Source organism: Mustelus asterias, chromosome 21 (assembly GCF_964213995.1).
Source record: "Mustelus asterias chromosome 21, sMusAst1.hap1.1, whole genome shotgun sequence".
NCBI lineage: Eukaryota > Metazoa > Chordata > Chondrichthyes > Carcharhiniformes > Triakidae > Mustelus > Mustelus asterias.
This window is the reverse complement of record NC_135821.1, coordinates 39,142,868-39,169,830: the sequence shown is the minus strand read 5'-3', so window position 1 is coordinate 39,169,830 and position 26,963 is coordinate 39,142,868. Positions and strand designations below refer to the sequence as shown.

At 45.0% G+C, this 26,963-nt stretch overlaps 1 protein-coding gene across 1 annotated transcript in view; it reads right to left on the bottom strand.

The window, feature by feature from the left end:
* The window catches only part of epha10 (EPH receptor A10), a 582,772-nt gene that overhangs the window by 469,950 nt on the left and 85,859 nt on the right, over positions 1-26,963 (bottom strand). The window contains exons 2-3 of the mRNA XM_078237784.1: positions 15,151-15,215; positions 3,020-3,689 (exon numbers count right to left, since the gene is read on the bottom strand). Of these exons, the coding sequence (XP_078093910.1) occupies positions 3,020-3,689; positions 15,151-15,215 (735 nt within the window). The remainder of the gene's footprint in view (positions 1-3,019; positions 3,690-15,150; positions 15,216-26,963) is intronic.

Genomic DNA, 26,963 nt, shown 5'->3' with positions numbered 1-26,963 from the left:
CTAAATTGCTGCTTAGTGTCCCAGGATGTGTGGTTTAAGGAAATTAGTGAAGTAAATACATGGGGTTACAGGGATAGGGCAAGGGTGTGGGTTTGTCAGAGAGTAGGTGTGGACACGATGGGCCACATGGCCTCCTTCTGTATGGTAGGGATTCTATGGCAAGAAGAAACACTTTGTACCTGCGCCAAAATCACTTCAAATCATCTAAAGGATCTCAATTTAGATCAGCCCTCAACTTAGCACAAGTAAATAATCTGCGAATGTTTGACACTCAGTAGCGCAGGACCTAGGGACTTTCCTAGACAGGGCAGGGGCGTGGTAGCACAGTGGTTAGCACTGCTGCCTCACTGCACCAGGGACCCGGGTTCAATTCCCAGCTTCGGTGACTGCATGCGCAGAGTCTGCACATTCTCCCATGTCTGCGTGGGTTTCCTCCGGGTGCTCCGGTCTCCTTCCACAGTCCAAAGATATGCAGGTTAGGTGGACTGGCCATGTTAAATTTTCCCTCAGTGTACCCGAACAGGCGCCGGAATGTGGTGACTCAAGGGTTTTCACAGTAGCTTCATTGCAGTGTTAATGTAAGCCTACTTGTGACATTAATAAGAGCAGGAACGAGACTCCTCTCCGGGGGGGGGCTAGTGAGTGGGGAGATCGTACAAAAGTACACTGTTGTCCTTTATCATAGAAATCATAGAAACCCTACAGTGCAGAAAGAGGCCATTTGACCCATCGAGTCTGCACCGACCACAATCCCACCCAGGCCCTACCCCCACATATTAACCTGCTAATCCCTCGAACCTACACATCTCAGTACACTAAGGGGCAATTTTAGCATGGCCAATCAACCTAACCCGCACATCTTTGGACTGTGGGAGGAAACCGGAGCACCCGGAGGAAACCCACGCAGACACGAGGAGAATGTGCAAACTCCACACAGACATTGACCCAAGCCGGGAATCGAACCCAGGTCCCTGGAACTGTGAAGCAGCAGTGCTAACCACCGTGCTATCTTTGGGTCAAATTACCCAGAAGAAGAATTCTGAGAAAAATCAGAGTTAGAATTTCTTTTGTTTTAATGAGGTTAGCATCTGTTAAAATGGCTGAACAACCTCATACATATTCAACACTTGTACGACAATTTGGGATCTGGAAGCCTTCCTAATGGTTGGAGGATGCAGCAATAATTGGTGACCTAAAATGGGAGAGAAATCTAAAATTTAAATCAATTTTTAAAAGCTATCAATCTATTTACAAGCTCACAGAGAATACATCAAGCACTTTAAAGCATTAGTCTCCAAGCAACATTATGGGAAATTATAATTCAACAAAATTTCACCATACTCATTACTTTGTTCCCTTATATCCAGGCAATTTATGTGCTTGCCATCCATCATTAATACAATGTGAAGTCCATCTGTAGCTTAGCAGTCAGAAAGGAAATGAGTTGCAGCAATGTTATTATAGACTCCAATTAGCTACACAACTATGTGCAATGGAAAAAGATAAACTTTGCCTTGGTGAAGAACCTGGGTCAAAATAACCGAGATTCAATTCGATATAGTTCAGCAATGGGAGCACTTTCTTCTAATAACATTAATGAGGTCAACTGATGTATCGCCTTCCCCTTAATCATTATCCAAATGAATAAATACTAAAGAGTGCCATTAAACAATAACCACTCACCAATTATCTGGTTATTAATATTTAGTTAGGATTCTGTTGAAAACATTCATCTTCGGATTTTTGTCCTGGTCTGGAGCCAGAGATCAAAACACCAGCAACCCAGAGGTTAATTGAGGTCAAAAGGAGAAAACAAACGTTTTCAGCTGGAGTCATGCACACACAGGGAAGATGGTTGAGACTGTGGGAGGTCAATTAGCACATCGTAAGGTCATTACTACAAGAAATATCCTTGGCCCAAGCTGCTTTATTCATGGCCCAGTCACAAGCCTTCTGCTGAAATTTTGACAGCCTTTATTTCCGTTTCTCCAATAAAGGAGACGCTCCGACCAGCCCATAGCACGTCCTGAACATCAACTAGGCTTGGGCTGACAGGTGACATTCATTCTCAAGTACCACATAATGATCACGGTAGGCTGAGTACCCTACCGTCGGCATTCATCACTAGCCAGAAGCTTGGTGGAGCAGCCAGATCAATGATACCAATATCGCTAGAGCAATAGGATCAGGGCAGACGCCGCGTATGAGGGAAGTAGCTCACCACAAAACCTTTCTGCCATCTACAAGAATCCAGTCAGCAGTGTGATGCATTACTCACCACTTAAACAATGGCCGCCACTGCAACACTATTCAGGAAGAGTGACATTACCAAGGAGAAACCATGGAACCTTTTGTTAGAAATGGGTTAACAGACCTTCCAATTAAGTCCTAATTTGATGTCAATTATTCAATAGAAGTCACTGATATATAAAGGGGCCACAGGTGGCACTATTTGTTGGTGGAGAATTGTGTGTTGAGTTGGATCAAAGAAATAAAAGTATTTTATGAAGAAGCAGAACTCGTGTCTCCTTCACAGCAACTGAGAGGTTCAAACACCCGTTATCCATCACTCACTCTGGCCACAACATGCAGTGAAGCAATCAACTCACTTAGCCGGCACAGCCAGTACCACCACAAGAAAGAGCAAACAGCAACCTCACAAGACCATCTCCCAGTTCGTTATTTCCCTGACTTGGGAAAATTGGCTCATTCTGTCATCACCACCGAATTGAAAGCCTGAAAATACCCAGCTAACAACATTGTGAGAGACCCATCACTTTAAGAAAGCAATAGTTCAAGAAGCCAGCCATTACCCCCTCATGGTCACTGGGGAAAGGTGATAAATGCATCTTTGCCTGCATTTGGAAAATCTCAATACTTGTTCATTTTTAAAGACACATTGTAGCTCCTGGCAATACCAATGACCTAATCAATGCCGATTCCAATGGTTGTCTTCCTGCCTTACTAACTCAAAGCTCCCATGAACCAAAAAGGAAACATTCTGCAACAAAGTGCTTACCTTCACACCTGCCATCTTTCTCCTCGTACCCAGCGCTGCAAGTACATTTCCCAATCGGTACCAACCAGTCACCCTCTGCACTGCAGTGCATCCTGGGGGGGTTGTCCATTTCTGCTTCGGAATCGTTAACACAGGATCCTCGCACTTCCACCAGGGTCGAGAAGGCAGCTTCCGCCACAGTGTCCGGAAAGACAGCCAAGCTTTGCACCGTGGAGAGGCACGTTTTGTAGTAAACTCTCACTGAAACAAGGGCTACGCAAGCCCCCACGTCCTGGAAGCCGAGATGAAATCCTTTCCTGCGCAGGTGCTCAATTTCTCGAACCTCCGTATTAAGTTTCATTTTGCGCTCGCCAAGATCCCCTTGCGTGAAGCTTTCGTCCGCTGCTATTGTGTCAATTTTCACATAGCGGCTTTCCTCAATGTTTCTGCCCAGGTCGTTGTCTGACTCAATGTAGTAGAGATTGAAAGTCTCCTTGCATGTTCCGACCACGCCCGGGATGCTGTTGCAATCTCGTAATGTGAACTTCAGCTCAATGAAGATCCTCTGTCCATTCCGCCGGGGAATCCAACCGGTCTGAAGCCAGTTGTTTTGATTGGGAGACATGACATTACAGACCTGATAAGTGCGAATTGGTTTATAGTTTTCATCCACTCCGCTGATCTCCTCCCACTGAAGAGAGAGAAAAAAACAAAGTTTACAAACCTCAAAACAAGATTGTATGGAATCAGCATTTCACCTCAACAGAAACTAGAAGCAGGAGTAGGCCATTCAGCCCTTCGAGCCTGCTCCACCATTGATTTTGATCATGGCTGATCATCAAATTCAACATCCTTTCCCCCCCCCCCGCCCAATTCCCCCCATATTCCTTGGTCCCTTTAGCCCCCAGAGCTATATCTAATTCCTCTCTCTCATTCCTCATAGCCCAGCGTCATTTTGCTCCAGTTCAAAGCGAGATTCGTGGCCAGGATTTAAGAGGTAATTTAAATGGTAAGCGGCACGGTAGCACAGTGGTTAGCACTGCTGTTTCACAGCTCCAGGGTCCCGGGTTCGATTCCCAGCTCGGGTCACTGTCTGTGTGGAGTTTGCACATTCTCCTCGTGTCTGCGTGGGTTTCCTCCGGGTGCTCCGGTTTCCTCCCACAGTCCAAGATGTGCGGGTTAGGTTGATTGGCCAGGTTAAAAATTGCCCTTTAGAGTCCTGAGATGCATAGGTTAGCGGGATTAGCGGGTAAAATATGTGGGGGTAGGGCCTGGGTGGGATTGTGGTCGGTGCAGACTCGATGGGCCGAATGGCCTCCTTCTGCACTGTAGGGTTTCTATGATTTCTATGAAATGGCAGTCATAGAAGGAGAGAGAGAGAAACTGGGATAGATAGCTGGAGCAGTCCAGAACGAGGGGACTGAACCTGGAAATTAGAACAAGGCCTAAAGATGTTCGAAAGCCAGTCTTCACACAGAGGACCCTTCGCAGAGAAGCTGCGGGCAACTCAGTCAATTCAAAATATCAAAATGGAGATCAATGGTGTTTTGTCAGGCAAAGGTATTAAGGACTGGCAGCCAAAATGGGTAGGTAACCAAATGGGTAGGTATCTGTGGAAGTTAGGTTACAAACAATTGTGAAAATTAAACTTCCATAACTGTCAAAAAACTCTATCAAGTGATGGAAAAGAATTATTAGCCAAACAAGGCCTTCAGTGGGATCTTCAGTAATGCTGTCAGTAAGACCAATGCTTACGTACTCAAGATACGCAACTAAATGCAAAAACCTTATTCCATAAACACCGCGTTCCAAGACTAGGACACAGGATAGAAACAAAGACCAAGTTATTATGAAAATAACCAAATAGCAAGGTATGGGGCATATTACGCTAATGAAGGATTGGCAGGAGACAGTTTTCTATTGGATGAGAAGGGTCAAAAGGCTATGCTATGATTGGTGGATAGGTATGCAAATGAAGGATTAGAAAAATTGCTCATTTCGCATAATGGAACTTTAATTGTCACAATTGTTTGTGACCTAACTTCCACATATTAGCTATGAGGAGAGATTGAATAAACTGGGATTGTTCTACCTAGAAAGACAGAGGCTGAGAGGCGACCTGATAGAAATTTATAAAATTATGAGAGGTATAGATAGAGCAATCAGTTGGAAGCTTTCTCCTCGGGCAGAAATGACAATTACAAGGGGCCACAAGTTCAAGATAAGGGGGGAAAGGTTCAGTGGAGATGTGCAGGGGAAGGTTTTTACACAGAGGGTGGTGGGGGCCTGGAATGCACTGGCAAGCGAGGTGGCTGAGGCAATTACATGAGCCACATTTAAGACTTATCTTGATAGGCATATGTACAAACGGGGAATAGAGGGATATAAGCAGTTGGCCTAGATCGGTCAATGTGATTGGCGCAGGCTTGGAGGGCTGAAGGGCCTGTTCCTGTGTTCTTTGTTATCCATTAGATCAACCATGATCTAATTGAATGAAAGCTTTTGAAAGTGCTGAATGGCCTCCACATATTCCATCATATGTTTTTATAACTGGAAGTGGATAACTGGGACAAGACCTGATAAACATTTTAAAAATTTGTTCATGGGATGTGGGTCTCACTGGTTGGACTAGCATTTATCATCCATTCCTCAGTGCCCTTGAGGGTAGTGAAGAGTCCAAGACATTGCGGTGGATTGGAGTCATATGTAGGCCAAACCAGACTTTCTTCTCTAAGGGACATTAGTAAACTAGGTGGGGTTTTATTTTAAACAACAATTGACACTGGTTTCATACTCATCATTAGACTTTTAATTCCAGAGAAGTATTGAATACAAATTTCACCATCTGCAGTGGCGGGATTTGAAACCAGGACCTTTAAATAATCTATACAAAGTCTGTTTGTGCAACACCAACACAAAATTAGCTCTGCCTTCTTGACCCTGCACTCTACAATTGCCTTCCCAAAACTGGCCACTTTCAAAAGCTTGCCTTTGCAATAGGACTTTGGGTAACTCCACTAAACCTTTCCCACCCACTACCTGGTATCCATTCCCATCTTTTGAAGCACTTTGCTGGTTCACTGTGTAGATAATGCAACTGCAAGTCTTTTTTGTAAATTACAACTGAAGCTCTGGATTACTAGTCCAGTGACAATACCACGACACCACCATCTCTCCCAGTCTCAAATTTCCAAATACAGGTGGGTTATAGAATAAACATAGCAACATGACTGCGTATCCAATGACTGTCCCCTCCCCTTTTATCCAAATATTTTATTCATTGTATATACAGTCATAAATGTTTCTGGCAATTATTTTCTTTTCAAATTTTTTCACACAGAGACATAATGCTATAATTTTCTTGTCACCTATCATTCTTCACAAGGATAATCAAGTTTTACACAACGGGGAGTTGGCTGCTTTTGTAGACTCCGTTTATCTCCATGAAGATGCTGAGTGCTAACAGTGTGATATTGGCCCACGCTGCACCTTGGTATGGGGCAAAGGCATGTTCAAATGAAGTATTATCCAACAATAGTCAGGAACCCGGGTTCAATTCCCAGCTCGGGTCACTGTCTGTGAGGAGTCTGCACACACTCCCCGTGTTTGCGTGAGTTTCCTCCGGGTTTCCTCCGGTTTCCTCCCACAGTCCAAAAGACGTGCTGGTTAGGTGCAATGGCCATGCTAAATTATCCCTCTGGAGACAATACACATCTCTTTAACCTGTGCTTAATGCTCCCTCCACTCACATTGTCTGTACCTTCAAGGCTTGATTAGCTGTAAAGACTCACATTCCAATCATTATTCATGTAAATTGAGTTTGTGTCTTTGTGCCCTGTTTGTGATCAGAACTCCCACCCACCTGACGAAGGAACAGCCTGTTCCGAAAGCTAGTGGCTTTTGCTACCAAATAAACCTGTCGGACTTTAACCTGGTGTTGTTAGACTTCTTACTGTGTAGAAGGAGGCCATTGGACACTAAGGGGCAATTTAGCATGGCCAATCCACGCAACCTGCACATCTTTGGAGTGTGGGAGGATAACCGGAGCACCCGGAAGAAACTCACGCAGACACAAGGAGAACGTGCAAACTTCGCAGACAGTGACCCAAGCCGGGAATCAAACCAGGGTCCGTGGTACTGTGAGGCAGCAGCGCTAACCACTGTGCCACCGTGCCACCCCTGGATACCTTTAAATAATCTATACAAAGTCTGTTTGTGCAACACCAACACAAAATTAGCTCTGCCTTCTTGACCCTGTACTCTACAATTGCCTTCCCAAAACTGGCCACTTTCAAAAGCTTGCCTTTGCAATAGGACTTTGGGTAACTCCACTAAACCTTTCCCACCCACTACCTGGTATCCATTCCCATCTTTTGAAGCACTTTGCTGGTTCACTGTGTCGATAATGCAACTGCAAGTCTTTTTTGTAAATTACAACTGAAGCTCTGAAAATTAATTATTACATGGCAGCAGTTTGCAATCCTCTTGAAGCTACTCATTCTCAGTCCAGTATTTTAAATGAGGTTTCCCAAACACAGCGAAAGATTATGCAACAATACTGATTTGATGGTACAGAGATTGAGCATTGCTGAAAAAAAAGAGACATACTGTCAAAGCTTTTCATCTTGCACTCATCAGGACTGCTCACTAGAAATTTCCAACTTAATGGGGAAACAACAGTTTGTACAGCATGGTTGGCAAGTGGACTCTGATTGGTGGAGCACTGCCATGGAGAATACAGCATGGAATAGTTAACTGGCCAGCTTTGTTCAAAGATCAAATTGGCCAGATTGGCTCTGATTGGTCATGGCATTGCCTTGGGGAATGAACCAGGAAATGACTGTTGCCTAAGATTTTCTTTAACTGAGAAATGTACAATATGTGGGCATGTTCCTTTTGTCTGCCAAGGGCAAGGTCCTGTGTGTGGATATGTGAGGCTTCTAGCACGCATAAGTGAGCCACTCAGTACTGACAAATCTAACATTGGTTTACAGTGTAATTCTTAGTAAAATCAGTTTACGTCCCAAAGGCTAACAGGTCATAACAAACATGGACCTTTGGTTATCGGTACCAGGCAAACTGTTGACCATGTCCAATCAATCCATGTTTGCAAAACTGGTAGAATCATAGAATCCTACAGTTCAGAAGGAGGCCATTCGGCCCATCAAGTCTGCACCGACCACAATCCCACCCAGGCCCTATCCTCATAACCCTATGCATTTATCCTAGCTAGTCCGTCTGACATTCAGGAGCAATTTAACATGGCCAATCCATCTAATCTGCACATCTTTGGACTGTGGGAGGAAACTGTGGAAGACATGGGGAGAATGTGCTAACTCCACACAGACAGTGACCCAAGCTGGGAATTGAACCCGGGTCCCTGGCGTTGTGAGGCAGCAGTGCTAACCACTGTACCACTGAAAACATTGGGCCAGATTCTCCAACCTCCCAGCCGCATGTTTCTAGGTGGCAGGAGGCAGCTGGCCATTTGTTGGTGGTGGTGGGATTCTCTTGTCCTGCCACTGTCAATGGAATTGCCCATTGAGGCCACGCCCACTGCTGGGAAACCCATGGGTGGGGTGTGCTGCCAGCGCAACCAAAGAACCCTGCTGGTGTGAACGGCGGAGAATTCCGGCCATAGTGTCTATCATTTGACGTGACTCCGTGATTGGGCAATACCTGCTAAACAATCCTGATTGTGCTAAGAACTACACTGAAAACTAATTTAAGATTATCTGTCGGGCTCGCAGCGTGGCTCACATACACATGCAAGAAACTACATATATTCACACACACGGCCCTGTCCTTTGCAGACAGAAGCAACAGATCCACATACTGTGCACTTCTCAACAAAACAAAAGCTGGTTAACTGTTGCAAAGTCTAATGTTCAGTAAAAATAGACTCAGGCTGATTGAGAGTTAAGCTTTTGTTTGTTAGTGAAATTGACAGAGTAGAAAGTGCTTCATAAGTTACCTGTCAGAAGCAATAGTGCAATATTTTTATTATTGTTTAGTGAGGGAACTTTGGGGATTTTCATGCACTCACCAATTTCAGGTTGCCATTAGAAAGCAGCAAGATTATGTTAGCATCTGTAACAAGTTAATATCTGGACTGGGATATCTGCAGGTTTTGGATCTTTAATATCTTGACTAGCTAACAGCACATGGTGTTGTTTTTTCAAGTGTTCCATGGGTTAGGATGATAGGGTCTGGAGACACTGAGACACAGAGGTATATACTGCACCATGTGGGATCTCCAAGGATTCAACAGTTCCACCAAGAGAAAGAAACATTTATTTCCCTGTTTTAAATGTCAATAAATGGATACAGTAACATACATCACAGGGGCTATTGTGAGGTAACATTGAGCTATTCCTGTTACAGATTGAGAAAATCGTCAAATGTACCTGAAGTAAGGATTTGATCATTTTAGACCACATTCCTTTTAAGAAATTCACATATTCTCAGAGGATGGGCAGACCTGTGGAATTCGTTTTTTATAAGACATTGAAACCTGTGAAAACTGTAAATCAATGGTTCTTTACATTTATTTTTCTCTTGTAACTATGTATTATCATCTGTAAAGCTGAGGGAAGACAGTTGGTTTCACAACATGCACAGTCGGAGGCAGCCATTTTGCCGAATGGGGGAGGGGAGGGGTTTAGCTGCAGTGTGGAGTGACTCTCTGCTTCAGCTGCACTGGATGGATGAGACTAGAATGCGGCACCATCTGGAGGGAGGGTCCTTTGGTCTGGCATCCCTGTAGCAGGGGAACCTAGGGCTTGGCAGAGCTCCTGGTGGAATCTCACTTGGCTCATTGGTGGATTCCCAGAGTCTGGGGAGAGAGAGAGACGCCAAGGATCTGAAAGTACAGGATGATGGTCTCCTAAATTACCGCAATGGTGTTTGAATGCTTCCGACAGATTTCTACAGAATTCAGTATTTTCATTGAATCCTTACCGTGCAGAAGAAGGCCATTCGGCCCATCAAGTCTGCACCAACAACAACCCCACCCAGGCCCTAGCCCCGTAACTACACGTATCTACCCTGCTAATCCCCCTGACACTAAGGGCCAATTTATCATAGCCAATCAACCTAATCTGCACATATTTGGACTGTGGGAGGAAACCGGAGCTCCCGGAGGAAACCCACACAGGAAGAAAGTGCAAACTCCACACAGACAGTTACCGAGACTGGAATTGAACCCAGGTCCCTGGCGCTGTGAGGCAGCAGTGCTAACCACTGTGCCACCGTACCATTGTAATTGGTTCCTGGTTGTGTACCTATGGCTCCCTCTTTCAAAATTCAAGTCACTTTCCATGTAATAAAATTGACCCAGATTAAAATGTGGAAAGATACTTGTATCTTATCTCCATAAGCATCTGAAGTAAAAAAAATTAAAAACTTTCCTTTAAATCTTAAAATTTAAAACCAACTCAAATTAATCACTTGGTCTGTATTCAAATCACACAAACATACAATTTAGTTATTCCACTGAGAAAAATAATGGAATGGAATTTATAATTTGAGCATAAACAAATATTGCAACAAGTCTGTAATTAGCACAGTCTGTCACATTTAAATATTTTTCCACCCTTTCATGCTTATCATAGAATCCCTACAGTGCAGAAGGAGGCCGTTCGGCCCATCGAGTCTGCACCTTCCATAATCCCACCCAAGCCCTATTCCCGTAACATTTACCCTAGCTAGTCCCCCTGACACTAAGGGGAAACTTAGCATGACCAATCCACCTAACCCACACATCTTTGGACTGTGGGAGGAAACCGGAGCACCCGGTGGAAACGCACACAGACACGGGGAGAACATGCAAACTCCACACAGACAGCGACCCAAGCTGGGATTTGAACCTGGGTCCCTGGCGCTGTGAGGCAGCAGTGCTAACCACTGTGCCACCGTGCCACCATAATAATAGAAAAAAATATCTATTTCTTTACAGTACAGACAGTGAGGGACTCAGTGTTCAATGACAGCAAACGGGCACCTTGCTGAATTGAAAGGTCAAAAGAAGCAGTGGTTCCATTCACAGGTTGAAGCAGGAACCTGCCTTGGGGTGTGTGATGGGTTGGGAGAGGGGGAGCACTGGAGCAACACCTGTAGGCAGGTGAATTAAGCAAAGGATCCCATTCAATGGGGAAGTGAGATTGTCTGAGGATCCCCAAGCTTAGAACTCAGAACCAAAAGGCAGCAAGGTGACCGAGGTCACCCGAACACCTTAAAATCTAAGGAAAGTTAAAATTCCATTAAATTCTACTGAGAAACACGTGACTACGATGCTTTCACAAACCCAGGCTTAAGAACAATTGGTTTGCCACACACCATTCTGATGTTCTTTGTGGATCCCGCTGTAAAAAGATATTAAGTCACCGCCGTTCCATCTCAGTATCAGCAGGACTAATGTCTTTATAATCCAGCAGAGAACCATTTAATCAAATACGATAACTGAGTAAGCAATGGTCTCATCTTCGGACATCTTTAATGATCTCAAAATCAATAGAAGAGTAAACTCTAAAGCAAATGAATAATGGTGATAGGTAATGATTGTCCTGAAAGTACCACAGGAATGTACCGTGAAGGCATTGCTCAAGAGGTAATTATGTACCTTCAGGGTGTTTTAAGCAGAAGGCCTTGAATGAAATACAACATGGACCCTAATTTATCAAGCTCATTCAGAGAGGATGCAAGGTGATTGTTGTGGGAAAATAAAACCTGTCAAATACAGGAGTCCTGAAGCTGAACTGCGGCATCTCATTTGAGGCAAAGTCGGAGACGCTTTATTTGTTAAACAACCAGGTTAATTCTGACCCGGGAGTGCTCAATACTGACGCCGAGGGTCAACACAGGCCAAGCTCAAATCGACATCTCTAAGTGACCTCACATGCACAGCCGTGCAAAAAATCTGAAGGGGCCCATGCACTTAAATGAATAGGCCGCACATAACAAAACATAATATTCGAAAGGATGCTGCTGTGAGCATCCAAAATTTGCTGCAGCACTTGCTCAGCAAAAGAATTAATTCATCTTAAAAAAGGAATAAGTTAGAAGACTATTGTTTTAATGTAGGACTGCTTAGATTTGTCTGAATGTGAATCCTCAAAATCTGTAAACTGGTATCAGTACTTAAGAGTCGTTGGGGTGAATTTTCCCATCCTGCCCGGCGCGCGAATCGTAGCGGGCATGGGCGGATCATGCAAAGGTCCGTTGACTTCGGGTGGGATTTTCCAGTTTCAGGACGAATGCGGCTGGAAAATCCCACCCGTGGAGTTTTATAGCAAAGAAAGAGACCCTTCGGTCCATCTACACTAGCCATCTAACACCTATCTATTCTAATCCCATTTTCAAGCACTTGGTCTATTGCTGTGTATGCTATGGCATTTCCAGTGCTCATCTAAATGCTTCTTAAATATTGTGAGGGTTCCCGCCTCCACCGCCCTTTTAGGCAGAAAGTTCAAATTCCCACCATCCTCGAGGTGAAAACGTCTTTCCTCAAATCTCTTCTAAATCTCCTGCCCCTTATCTGAAGTCTATGTCCCTGGATATTGTCCCTTCTACTGAGGGGAACATTTCCTTCCTATCCACACAATCTATGTCCCTGATAATTTTGTACATCTCAATCAGGTTCCCCCTCAGCCTTCTCTGCTCCAAGGAAACAACCCCAACCTAACCAGCCTCTCTTCATAGCTGAAATGCTCCAGCCCAGCAACATCCTGGTGAATCTCCTCTGCACCCTTTCTAGCGCAATCACATCCTTCCTATAGTATGGTGACCAGAACTGCACACAGTGCTCTAGCTGTGGCTTAACCAGTGTTTTATACAGCTCCATCATAACCTCCCTGCTCTTATATTCAATGTCTCGGCTAATAAAGGCAAGTACCCCACATGCTCTCGAAACCATCTTATCTACCTGTCCTGCTGTCGTCAGGGAGTAGACATGATCAAATTACCATTTTGATTGCTGTAGATTTAGCAACACAAATGAACCTCATACACTCATACACACACTCACAGTCACATACATTCACTCACCCACAGACACACATTCACACACTTGCGCACACACATGTGCACACACAAGCACACACACAAATACAGACACACACAGAAACACATTGAAAAACACACACGCTCACACACACACACAAACACATGCACACACTTGGAAACTCTCTCACACAGAAATACAGAAACATAAGCGCACCGACGCTCACAGACACTCATTCCTCAAATCATTACTTGGCAAAAATTCAAACATAACTAGAAACTGCAGTAAATTCGAGCACGCACGCACACACATTGTGATCTGTAAAATACATTTGGTGAAGTTCTGGTATTTGTGTCTGAAAGTGTGGTTATTTTGAATTTCAGGATACCACGAGACACAACACTCAATATATCTCTGCACTGTTAGGCGAGCAGGATTTAAAACCGTTATACGGCATGATACTCTTAACCAGACTGACACAGCAGGACAAGAAGATAGGAGCCACAGGCCTCCTGATAGATCAGAATTCTCCCAAAAAACTTCTCCGTGTTATTCCCAGTAGGGAAAACTGGTGAGATTCCCGCTGGGATGGTTGGTGCGATTCAGTTTGCAATTCATTCGCACTTAGGCCAGAATTCGCTGATGCCGTTCGCCCCGCTGCTGTGTGAATGGAGAATTTGGCGCTCAGCCAAATCTCCATTCACTGCAGCGGGGCTGGAGAATCCCAGCTGCAGGCTAGGTGGGAGAGTTTTGGCCTTAGAAATGATTTGAAGCCTGGGGGGATTCACACAGATCTCCCACCCGAAGGTGGCGATCTTACCAAAAAGATTCAAATGCCGAACGAGCATGAAAACGGGAGAGAATTGCACCCAGTTTTTTGGGCACGCATTCAGATGCAATCGTATGATACCTTGTGCCAAAAAGAGGCAAAGTGCGATTTATGCCAGTCACGGGAGTGGACAGTCTATTCTCACCGGAAAGCCGAATGCTGACTGTGAGGTGCGCTACTGCGCATGCACCTCGCTCTCTTAGTGTTCTGCATACAAGTGTACACAGAGCACTGAGAAATCTGTCACTCCCCCATCCCCCTCCCCAGATATTACCCCCCACCCGTCCTGGATATTATCCCGTCAGCCCCCCCACCCTCCTCCCCAAACATCCCCCTCTCCCCCAGTCACTGGCCTCCATGACCGATTGCCGTCCCGATACCCTCCCCAGCCAATCACTGCCCTGGCCATTGAGGCAAGTGATTCCGTCCCACACCAATTGACCAGTAAGATTGCTCCTTCGAATGTTTTTTGGAGTGGGAGCCTAACGACACCAACAAAGCTGGTTCCTCAGAGATCGGGGAGCCCTTGACATCAGACTTCAGCCCACTCCTCATAAGTGAGAGACACCTTGCTATGGGGTCACCAAAGATCTCCCACTTCAGGAGCCCCCCATGCCCTGCCCCCTTCAGGAGCCCCCATGCTCTCCCCCCTTCAGGAGCCCCCCCCCATCCCCTCCCCCCTTCAGGAGCCCCCCATTCCTTCCCCCTTTCAGGAGACCACCCATGCCCCGCTTAAGTCCTGCCACTTTTGGCACTGTTGGCAATGGCACCCTGGCACTGCTCCCTAGCACCTGGCAATGCAGCCTGTCAGTGCCAACCTGGTTGTGCCTTGGCACTACCCCCTGCAGTGCCAACCTGGTAGGCACTGCAGGGGACAATGCCAGCACACTACCCATCCATTTCCCTGACCTGGAGACTTCACCAGGCCTTCATGCCTGGTCTCCTTTTGCAGGTTCTTGTTGTGTCCCAGAGTCAGTTACTCCTGGAAGCAGGGAGAATCCGGTTTGAGATTGAATAAGCATATTTAAATGGAAATTTAAAGATGTTAATCTGGTGGGCAGGAACCAGATGAATTCAGCAGGAGTGGGGGTGTAGGGCAAATCCCAAAGGTGGTTCTCTCCGGAGCTATGCATGCTAGCCCCCTCCCCTGTGGCACCATGCCACACGAGACGTAGAAACTGAGTCTCCAATAATCAGTTCAAATCCATTTGTTTCCCCAAGGTTGATGGTGGTGACAGTGGGTTCTGGAAATTTTGGCTTTAAACAAATTGCGATGTGAAGATCATCTGACCAGCAAACGTCAAGGAAGAAATTCATACTTACTCCGTCTGATGGGTGAGCAGTCCATCCCAGTTCAGCTTGTGACTCTTTAGAATCCAGCAAAACAACTGAAGTTGAAACACAAAAATGGTTAGTTAAGTTAGTTAAGAAGCACAGGAAAGTTCATCTAATTTGTCGTGTGTCAACTGAAGCCACCAAACCTACTCCAATCACAGAGATCCTGCTCTGGTTGGGAAGCAGGAATAACAGAGGAAGGGGGAAATCACCTCTTTGTCCTTGTTTAAAAGTATTTTTTTTTCAACTGAGATATTCTCTGGCGGATAACTGGCACAGGTTTAAGGTATCTGGGGAAAAGTGTAGAGGAGATTTGCGAAGGCAAGTTTTTTTACACAGAGGGTGGTGAATGTCTGGAACATGCTGCCCGGGGAGATGGTGGGAGCAGGTACAATAGCGGCATTTAAGGGGCAATTAGACGAATGCATGAATAGGATGGGAACGGAAGGATATGGATTCCATAAGTGCATACAGTTTTAGTTTAGGCAGGCATCATGATCGGTGCAGGCTTGGAGGGCCGAAGGGCCTGATCCTGTGCTGTACTTTGCTTTGTTCTCTGTAGTCAACTCAGCAGCAGCATCTCAGACATAGAACAGTACAACATAGAAACAGGCCCTTCGGCCCATGATGTTGGCCGAATTAAACTAATTCCTTCTGCCCGCCCTTGGTCCATATCCCTCTATTCCTTGCATATTCGTGTGCTTATCTAAAAGCCCCTTAAATGCCCCTGTCATATCAGCCTGCCCCACCGCCCCTGGCGGTGTGTTCCAGACACCTCCCACTCTCTGTGTAAAATACCTGCCCCTCACATCTCCTTTGAACCTTCCCCCTCTCACCTTAAATGCATGCCCTCTAGTATTAGACATTTCAACTCTGGGATAAAAGATTCTGACCGTCAACCCTACCTGTGCCTCTCATAATATTATAGACTTCTATCAGGTCCCCCCTCAGCCTCCGTCGCTCCAGAGAAAAACGACCCTAGTTTGTCCAGCCTCTCCTTATAGCTCATACCCTCTAATCCAGGCAGTATAGGAACAGAGTAGGCCATTCAGCCCATCATTTAATACAATCATGGCTGATCGGACACTTCAACGTCTTTTACCCCACACGATCCCCATAACTCCTTTAGACAAAGACAAGATGGGATAAATCTCGTGCCCAACTCACTGCTTGACGTTAGACAGTTAACATCAATGTATTTTCCTTTGGACTTCCTTCATATTGGGAATGGGCTTGGGGAAATAGTTTCTGGCAGCACCATCTGTGCACTAGTTCCTAAACCAGAGGTCGCAACTCCCAGATAAAGACATTGGGAATACAAGTCAGAATTTACATTTGGAAGGGGTGAATGTGGTGATTCATCTGCGCAAAAGGTGAACGATTATATGCAACAATACTATTGTGACAAGAGCCTATTTAAGTGCTGCCAACTGAGCAATAAATATGCTCCACACAGTAGCACAACACTTTGCAATGGGATGCTGGGGAACAATTCCTTGAAAGGGTTTTTCTGTTAACAGCAGCTATTCATTCCAGCAAGGTCAGGTTACTGCTGAGATGGCACTGTGTTTCAATTTTATCGAAACAATGGTGCCAGAGGCAATGGGGCAGGGGCAGTGTGCTAGCGGCTCAGCAGACAGCCTGGTGACCCCCACCAACGCCGCTCAGGTTTAAAGACCGTTTGCAGAAACAGGTTTTACCTGCAGGCACGGACGGAGTTGAAGGAGCGCAGGGCGAGATAAAGCAAGACTTGTTTCTCAGAGCTAGCTTTGTTTGGGAGCCGAGGTGGAATTGCAATAATTTTTTTCCTGAGGCTGGCTGTAGGAAAGGATCTGAAAACTAGTGCAGGAAACTAAAAGAGCAAATTTTACAGGGTGGGGATGGGGGGATTGGAAACAACCATTTTTGGGGCAGGGGAATCACGGTGAGTACCCTGCACCCAGTCCCTTTCAGGCAGGCAGCATTGATGCTTTGTACTGCCTCCTTAAAGTTCAACACGGTGGCACAGTGGTGAGCTCTGCTGCCTCACAGTGCCACGGATCCGGGTTCAATTCCCAGTATGGGTCACAATTGCATGGGTTTCCTCCGGGTGCCCTGTTTTCCTAAAGATGTGCGGGTTGGGTGAATTGGCCATACTAAATTGCCCCTTAATGTCAGGGGGACTAGCTAGAGTAAATGCATGGGGTTATGGGAATAGGGCCTGGGTGGGATTGTGGTCAATGCAGACTCTATGGCCGAATGGCCTCCTTCTGTACTGCAGGGATTCTATGTCTCATTAGAATGATTTCAGTGTAAGGCCCAGTGCAGAACACACTCAGCACACTCAAAGAGAGGGCCCAGCAGTGAGGATGGCTGGAACCATGTGCAGATGCCTGGAGCTCTTAAAGGCAGCCTGCCCTCCTAAAGGGAAGTTGCATTCATGCTGCAGGAGTTGTTTTAACTGTCTCTGGAAGGTAAAGCATAGGAAATGGAGCAAAAGAGCAGGGAGATGGATCGCAGACTTTCCAATATGGCCCTGGGGGAATTAGTGAGAGAGGTGAAAATTGGGAGAGATGCCACATTTCCAATTGGGGACCAGGAGACCCTCAAGGCACACTCTCTCACAGGACAAAATGGCTCACAATGACAGGGAGGAGCAGAGAACCAGTAGGAGAAAAACTTGTCTACATGAACCAAGTCCTCTGGAGGAGATGTTGGTCAGCATTATGGGGCCAGCTGTGATTAAGGTAATTGAATCCAACATTGCCAAAAACATTTAAATTATGGTGCATTAGGCAGGAAGGTACCCTTCCAAACCCCATCTCATCCTGATCCTGTCATTTGGCACAAATTGCAAACTGCAAATGATGTGTTCAAGGGCCTCTTTTTCCAACCAATTCCCATTCCTTCCCAGTTACGTATTCACTGATTTGCTGTATATCTTATATATTGGATTTAACTCAACACAATGCAGAGATGACTGCAGTTCTACATCTACATAAGGTTTTATTTACAGTGCTTTAAAATATCTCAGCAATTACAGGATTTCTACGTGCATGCTCACAGCCCAGATTCTGGAACCTTCCATGCGGTGTCCACCAACAGGCTGAAGCAATCAAGTACAGTGAACATAAATAATTGAACAGACTAACATAATCAAACACTGAAAAATTAAACCATTGAACACAACAGTCATTCTGAACTCTCCTCTTCTACATTTCTGCTTTGATTCCCAAGGTTTGCCACCTGGTCAGCCACTGCAGCCTCACCATGAAGGGTAAGAGCTACACCAAACCTCTGAAGAAAAAGCACTGGGAGTGGTACTGAACATACCTTAGAGTACTTGTTTCCTGCTTTTTATATTTCGTGGCACGCTTACATACCATTAAAAAATTCTGAGGCACATCTCCTATTTTCTCTGTCTTCTTCCCTTACTGGGAACTCTGTTTTGAACTTCTTCCTGTACTCCCCCCTGTTTTTTTTTAAACCTTTCCCTGTCACTCTCACTTCTCCCGGGAGTTATGCACTATTTTTGAGTTTTGGCTTTTTGTGTGAGTGCATGGGGCCTTTGACTCCAGCACATTCTCCCTGTGTCTGCGTGGGTTTCCTCGGGTGCTCCGGTTTCCCCTCACACTCCAAAGATGTGCAGGTTAGGTCAATCAGTGTCCCAAGATATATAGGTTAGGGGTATTAGCGCAGTAAATATATAGGGTTATGGGGTAAGCCTGGATATGAGTCAGTGCAAACTCGATGGGCCAAATGGCCTCCTTCTGAACTATAGGGATTCTATGATTCCGGCTGATAATCTTTCACCCCCTTGTTAGTCAAGAATCTATCTAGTTCTGACTTAAGAATATTCAAAGACTCTGCCCCCATTGCCTTTTGAGGAAGAGAGTTCCAGACTCACGACCCTCAGAGAAAAGAATTCTCCTCATCTCTGCTTTGAATTAGTGACCCCTCATTTTTAAACATTGACCTTTGTTCTAGATTCTCCCAACAGAGGAAATATCCCCTCCACATCCACCCTGTCAAGGCCCATCGACATTTCAATCAGGTGAACCTTTAGATGGATGCTGATTGCATCTAAATGTTGAACTGTTTCCTTTGTTAAAATATGCAGGACAAACTAATCTATAAGGCTGATTCGAATCAATTACTTCTTCCAAAGGTCTGATTTGGAATTCTCCAGTCACCAACAGCTCTGGTGATTATTGAACTCCAAACACTTTGGCTATTCACATTTTCCATTTCTGCTGGATTCTACTCTGTGTGTGTGGACAATTCTGGACATTCTCGGTGATTCAAGCCTTCACAACATAAGCTCCTCATCTCTTTATACGTGGCACGACTGAGTCTGAAATATGACCTTTTTAAAAATTCATTTATGGGATGTGGGCGTCCCTGGCGAGGCCTATATTTATTGCCCATCCTGAGTTGCCCTTTGGAGGTGGTGGAGAGCTGCCTTCTTGAATCACTGCAATCGCTGAGGTGTAGGTAGACTCACAGTGCCACTGGGGGAGGGAATTCCTAACCACACTGTAGGTGTACCTACACCTCAGGGACTGCAGTTTTGGTCGGGTCAGTGATGCTCACACCCTATAAATTAATTTTTAAAAATTATGGCCTGAATTCTCCGATCTCGTACCCCCCGGACTCAGCCAAAACTCCGTTCACTGCAGTGGGAGAATTCTGGCCCAAATTTTGGCACAGTGTTTCGCACTGCTGCCTCACAGTGCCAGGGAGTTGGGTTCGATTCCTAGCTTGGGTCAATGTCTGTGCGGAGTTTGCACGTTCTCCCGTGCCTGCGTGGGGTTCCTCTGGGAGATCTGGTTTCCTCCCACAGTTCGAAGGATGTGCTGATTAGGTGGATTGGTCATGCTAAATTCTCCCTCAGTGTACCCGAACATGCGCCAGAGTGTGGCGACTAGGGGATTTTCACAGTAACTTCATCGCAATAAGCCAACTTGTGACACTAATAAACCTACTTGTGACACAGTATGCGTGGCGTCTACACATTCTCCCCGTGTCTGCATGGGTTTCCTCCGGGTGCTCCGTTTCCTCCCACAGTCCAAAGATGTGCTGGTTAGATTGATTGGCCATGCTAAATTGACCCTAGTGTCAGGGGGATTAGCAAGTAAATGTGTGGGGTTACGGGAATAGGGCCTGGTTGGGATTGTGGTCGGTACAGGCTCGATGGGCCGAATGGCCTCCTTCTGTACTGTTGGGATTCTATGAGGAATAAATAAACTTAAAAAACTTATATTTCAGATTCACTCATCACCAATGCATGTTTGTGCAAAATGCTTTGCTGGTGCACCCAGGTGGCTGCAACTCTCATAACTAATACGTTTTTCCACAAACTCCTCTGAACGCATGTTCCCCATAGAAATGGCTTTTTCTGGCCTTTAAACAATCCATGTACGTTGTACGCTTCCACCTTTTCTTGCTGCAGTCTACAATCAGCCTCCCGCTCCAACTTCTCCAACCAAGATTGGCTCTCCTTAATCAAGTCTGAAGAGGAGCCCGGGCAGCCGAGCAGAACACTGCACTTTCAAAACACTGATCAAATTTTAAATGGATTTCAGAAATACTCACTAAGCTCTTCAATCTTGATAAAGCCTGATTTCCCCGCCACCCAGCTAGTTTTCAGGCATAAATCAAAAGGCATATTCTCAATGAGTAGATCAGACGCTTTACAATGCTGTGAGAGTCAGGCCACAATGAACTCAATTTTCTTCTTTGCATTGTTTGTTGAACCACCTCGCTGCATCAAAATTAATCTTATGTACAGGTTTTTATTTCACGCTCTGGTTTTCATGCTCTGCCCTATTTAGTTCCGCATGAATCCTACTGCCGGCTTAATCATTTTCACATTACAACTAGTGTCTCGCTCTTGCCAACAAATCTTCCTCCCAGGTGTATTGTTTTTACCCCTGATCTTCTGAAGGTGTTGATTCCTTATTGGGCTACTGTTCCGTGGACCCAGGCCCCTCTTCCAACCATTCATTAGTCTTGTGTGCCTGGCTATCAGTGAGTGTCAGAAAGCTAATTGCCCCCAGTAATTGCTGAGCCTAACGCAGCAGTGACCATCTGGTGAACATTTCCAGCAGGGTCCAATATGGGAACTACTAGCCTCATGCAACTAATTGGGAACCCAGATGTGACTTAATTAGTAAGTAACGTTTATTTATTAGTGTCACAAGTAGGCTTACATTCACACTGCCATGAAGTTACTGTGAAAATCCCCTAGTCGCCACACTCCAGCGCCTGTTCGGGTACACTGAGGGAGAATTTGGCATGGCCAATGCACCTAACCAGTACGTCTTTTGTTCAGTGGGAGGAAACCAGAGCACCCAGAGGAAACCCACGCAGACATGGGGAGAACGTGCAGGCTCCACGCAAAGAGTGACCTGAGGCCAGAATTGAACCCTGGTGCTGTGAGGCAGCAGTGCTAACCATGCCGCCCAAGTAAAAGGATGAGTAACAGGCACCATTGCTGAGCATGTGATCTCAGTACAGATTTGCATGGTTTGTGACTGTAACCTTGTGTGTTTACTGATAAAATTGCAGGATGAAAAGACAAGAATGAGAGGGATTGTTTTGATGGTTGATGTGTTTTACATTCCCCGCTTGCTGAATGGTGGTAAGCATTGGTAAAGTGTAAACGTGTGAAGTATATTTACTTGGAGAGCATGAAGGAAAGAAAACAGTGGGTGGGATTTTCCGGCCACACTCACAGTGAAACTCACATAAGGTCAATGGAACATTTCCATGGTCCACCCCGCTACATTTCTCGTGACGGGCAGAAGAAGAAAATTCACTCCAGTAAAAACTGGGAAATAAGGATACTGTTCCGAACTGGTCTTGTGAACTTTAAAATGGAACACCTTTAAAAACTGGCAAATGGGAATACTGTTCTGAACTAGCCTTGAGTAGAGAATGATATGGTAACAAATCCCAGCCTATTTACTAACCTCTAAGAGACATTAAGACCAATTACAGTCCCTTAATTGTCTGTCTAATTAAGATCGCCACTCAGACCATCTAAAAATAACTCTGACCAGTTTCTAACCGAAGACAATCAGCAAACTAGTCAAGCTATTCACCTGGTTAGACCACACCTGGAGTATTGTGAGCAGCTCTGGACACTTCACTTTAGGATGAACAATGACCTTGAAGTGAGTGCAGTGTAGATTTTACCAGAATGCTACCTGGGCTCCAAAGATTAACAATCACAAAGCAAGATTTCATGGAATTCAGAAGGTTAAGTTTTCAAGATATTTGGGGGAGTGGACAGGGTAGATGGTGAGAAACTATTTCCGCTGGTTGGGGAGTCAAGATTAAAGGGCACTATCTGAAAATTAGAAGCAGATCATTCAGGAATTAAAGTACGAAACTCTTCCAGCCTCCAATAGACATTTGAAGCTCTCCTCCACAAATTGCAATTGATGCTAGATCAATCATTAGAACTGTGATCGATGGATGCTAGCCAATCATATCAAGGGATAGGGGGCAAAAGGCATAAATGAAGCTAGACTGCAGATTAGCCATGATCTGATTGAATGCCGGAACAAGCTCGAGGGGCTAAATGGCCTATTTCTTGGTTCCTATGTATCAGACCCTTTCGAGTGTTCATTTTAATGTTCAAAAATACAAAATAATTGGCCATCCCTACAGAGACAAAACATCTACAGTGCTAAGCGTTTTGCTGGTGGAAGCTGATTGTTTCTAGGCAAGCGAACAGCTCATTTAAGATGTGACGACTTTTTCTCCCCCGCTCCCCCACCACCACATTCACCTCTCTTCTGGAAGCAATGAATTGGCTCCACTGCAAGTCTGTCACTTTCACATTGTCCCTCAGAGCACCATCTCCACCCTATATCTCATCTTCACTCTGTATTTCTTCAGTAAATTATAACAATACACGTTTACAATGACAGGTGAGAGCTTAACCAGGTGAAAGACTGTGGAATGACAAAAAAAAGTCTAACAGCGCAACAAATCTTTCACTCAGCGTCCAATAATAGGCCACATATAGAGCAATGAATGTGTTCTCTTGGTCCATCAACAGGGAATGGCTGTTCAGAGGATGTGTAATGGACATTAGCAAGACAGATCTACAGAATCAGGGGTGATTTAACATTTTTCTCAAGTCAAAATGTGGTTTGCACGAAAGAGTTTGTCAAAGTAGTGATTCCGAACACTGCAGAGAACATTAATCCTCGCCAAAGGAACAAAGCCTACTATGGGAGATTTACAGGGAGGGATTGTACATACATCTGAATTTCCACGTTCTGCTGTGCCTCAGTATTGTATTATGTCAGTGAATGCTGACAGTGGGATTCTCAATAAAAAGATGAACGGTTACAGGAATTTCATCCATAGGATTACATAGACGTTTAAGCTTAAAGTTTATCTATTAGTGTCACAAGTGGACTTACATTCACATTGCAATGAAGTTACTGTCAGAATCCCCCAGTTGCCACACTCCAGCGCCTGTTTGGGTACATAGAACATAGAACATAGAACAGTACAGCACAGAACAGGCCCTTCGGCCCACGATGTTGTGCCGACCTTTATCTGAAACCAAGATCAAGCTATCCCACTCCCTATCATCCTGGTGTGCTCCATGTGCCTATCCAATAACCGCTTAAATGTTCCTAAAGTTTCTGACTCCACTATCACTGCAGGCAGTCCATTCCACACCCCAACCACTCTCTGCGTAAAGAACCTACCTCTGATATCCTTCCTATATCTCCCACCATGAACCCTATAGTTATGCCCCCTTGTAATAGCTCCATCCACCCGAGGAAATAGTCTTTGAACGTTCACTCTATCTATCCCCTTCATCATTTTATAAACCTCTATTAAGTCTCTGAGGGAAAATTTAACATGGCCAATGCACCTAACCAGCAGGTTTTTCGGACTGTGGGAGGAAACTGGAGCACCCGGAGGAAACCCACGCAGACACGGGAAGAATGTGCAGACTCCACACAGACAGTGATCCAAGCTAGGAATCGAACCCGGATCCCTGGCACAGTGAGGCAGCAGTGCCAACCACTGTGGCACCCAGCACAAATTACAAGAAGAGAAATCAGCTGTTCAGCTCAAATGGTCAATGTCAGTGTGTACCCTTCCCACAAGCCTCCTCCCTCGTCACCTCACCTAACTCTATCAGCATAACCGTCTCATTCTCCCTCATGTCCTTATCTCGCTTCTCCTTAAGTGCATCAATTCAATTTGCCTCAGCTACTCCACAGGGTAGCAAGTTCCATATTCCAAACAAACTCAGGGTAAGTTACCCAAGTCGATTAATCATTGTTAATTCTATAAAAAGGGAGGCCTTCATAGCCTAGAAACAGATATGAATGACTAAATCGACAATCAGTCCATTTTAATTCATTCATGCAAAGAATCCCGACAGCTCTGTCACAACTTCTGAATGAACTTGAGTTTCAGCCTGCTGTCTAGAATCCAAAACCTCCAGTCCACCTGTTCCTTGTTGGAAGCAGAACTTCAAAGCCTCAGTCAAGATTGATTTTCTCCGATTTGGAATGGAAATCCCTTACGCATCACTCAGCTGTGGTCAGCATGCTCTGATCCTAGGTGTAGTTTTTAATTTGCTCTTTAGTGGACACGGGCAAGAGTAAGAAGTCCCACAACACCAGATTAATATTCATCACACTGGCAAGAATGAACACATTGTGGGAGGACATGGGTCATTTCAACCTAAACTACCGAGTGGGAAACAGAAAAGACCAGGTCACACTGTGTCTTCACACTCTGCCTGGTTTTCCTCTCGGCAGTGTGAGGCTGGAGTCAAATGTAGGCCAGGCCATGTACGGAAGACAGAATCAGTTGGTTGACATTGGAAATAGGAGCAGAAGACAACCATACAGCCTGCTGAACCTGCTCCACCATCCAATGTGATCAAGGCTGAGCACTTGCCCAGCCACTCCCCATATCTCTTATTTGCCTAAGAGACCAAGGCCAGAATTTTACCACTCGCCTGCCACGGGAATCGGAGTGGGTGAAGAGCGGACCACGGAAGATCCATTGACCTTGAGCGAGTTCTACGGTTTTGGAATGAATGAGAACGTAAAGTCCCACCCCGAAAGTCTTAAATGTACTCAATGATAGAATCATCAAATCTGACAGTGCAGAAGGAGACCATTCAGCCCATCGGGTCTGCACCGACCACAATCCCACCCAGGTCCTGTCCCGTACATTTACTCTAGCTAGTTCCCCCTGACACTAATGTCCAATCCACCTAACCTGCACATCTTTGGACTATGGGAGGAAATCGGAGCATCTGGAGGAAACCCCACGCAGACAGTGACCCAAGCCGGGTATCAAACCTGGGTCCCTGGCACTGTGAGGCAGCAGCGCTAACCATTGTGCCACTGTACCACCCTGATGATGGAGCATTCACAATTCTCTGGGCTAGAGAATGCTAAAGTTTCAGGACCCTTTGAGTGTGGAAATGTTCATCTTAGTCCCAAATGGAAATGTGGAAATGTTCATCTTAGCCCCTTATCCTGAAACTGTATCCCGATGTTCTAGATTTCCTCAGCCAGGGGAAACAACCTGTCAGCATCTGCCCCGTTAATCCCCTTCACAATCCTGAATGTTCCAATGAGATCACCACTCACTCTTAACACCAGAAAATATAGACCCAATTTGCTCAGCTTTTCATCATGGGATAAGCCTCTCATCCCAGATGTGAACCTAAAGAGCCTTCGCTGTACTGCCTCCAGTGTAAGTATGTGCTTGCTTAAGTATGAAGACAAAAATTGCACAGACTATTCCAGGTGCAGTCTCACCAAAGCCCTGTACAACGGTAGCAAGACTTGATTATTCTTGTACTTCAGTCTCCTTGTAATAAAGGTCAATATGCCAGTTGCTTTCCTAATTACGTGCCATACCTGCATGCTAACTTTGTGTTCCTTGTACAAGCGCACACAAGTCTCTCTGAACATTAATGTGCACAAGCGTCACGCAGTTGAAAAATATTCTGCTTTTCAATCCTTATGTTGGAAGTGAATATCTCCACTGCCATCATTTGCCACCTTGTTGTCCACTTGCTTAATCTGTCCATATCACTTTGCAGCACTATGTCCCCCTCACAGCTTACATTGCTTTGTATCATCAGCAAACGTAGATATATTACTCTCTAAGTCATTAAAGATTGTAATTAGTTGAGGTGCCAGCACTGATCTACGTGGCACTTTGCCAGTCACAATTTGCTAACTTAAAAATACCCCATCTATCCCTACTCTCTGCTTCCTGTCCATGAACAAATCCTCTATCCATGCTAATATATAATCTCTAACCCCATTAGCCATTATCGAGCATTTTAACCTTTTTGTGTGGCATTTTATTGAATGTCTTTTGAAAATGCTAGTATATTACATTTATTAGTTCCCTTTTGTTTACTGTTAGGGTGCTGGACAAGAACCCCAAGTTATATTAGGAAGCCAGACTAGACCTCAACAATTTTTCCTTTTCAGCATAAATGTAAGGAAAGGATATTTCTTTCCAGGAATGATTTCACTGACAAAATAGGGTTTTTGTTTGAGAAACTAACTTTATTCAACAGTACAGTTTAAATATAACTCTAATAAATGAATCAGCTTAACTATTAACAGTTGAATAATATTTAAAAATGAAAGAAAACAACTTTATAGCTTATGACTGTTCCAAATAAGCCCCATTCATGCATAGATCAAGCACACTTTTAAGCAAACACAATTAGCAAACCCAAGCGTACTTGCTTTAACATTTGTTAATACTATTGGAGAGAGATAGAGTTCCAGAGGCCT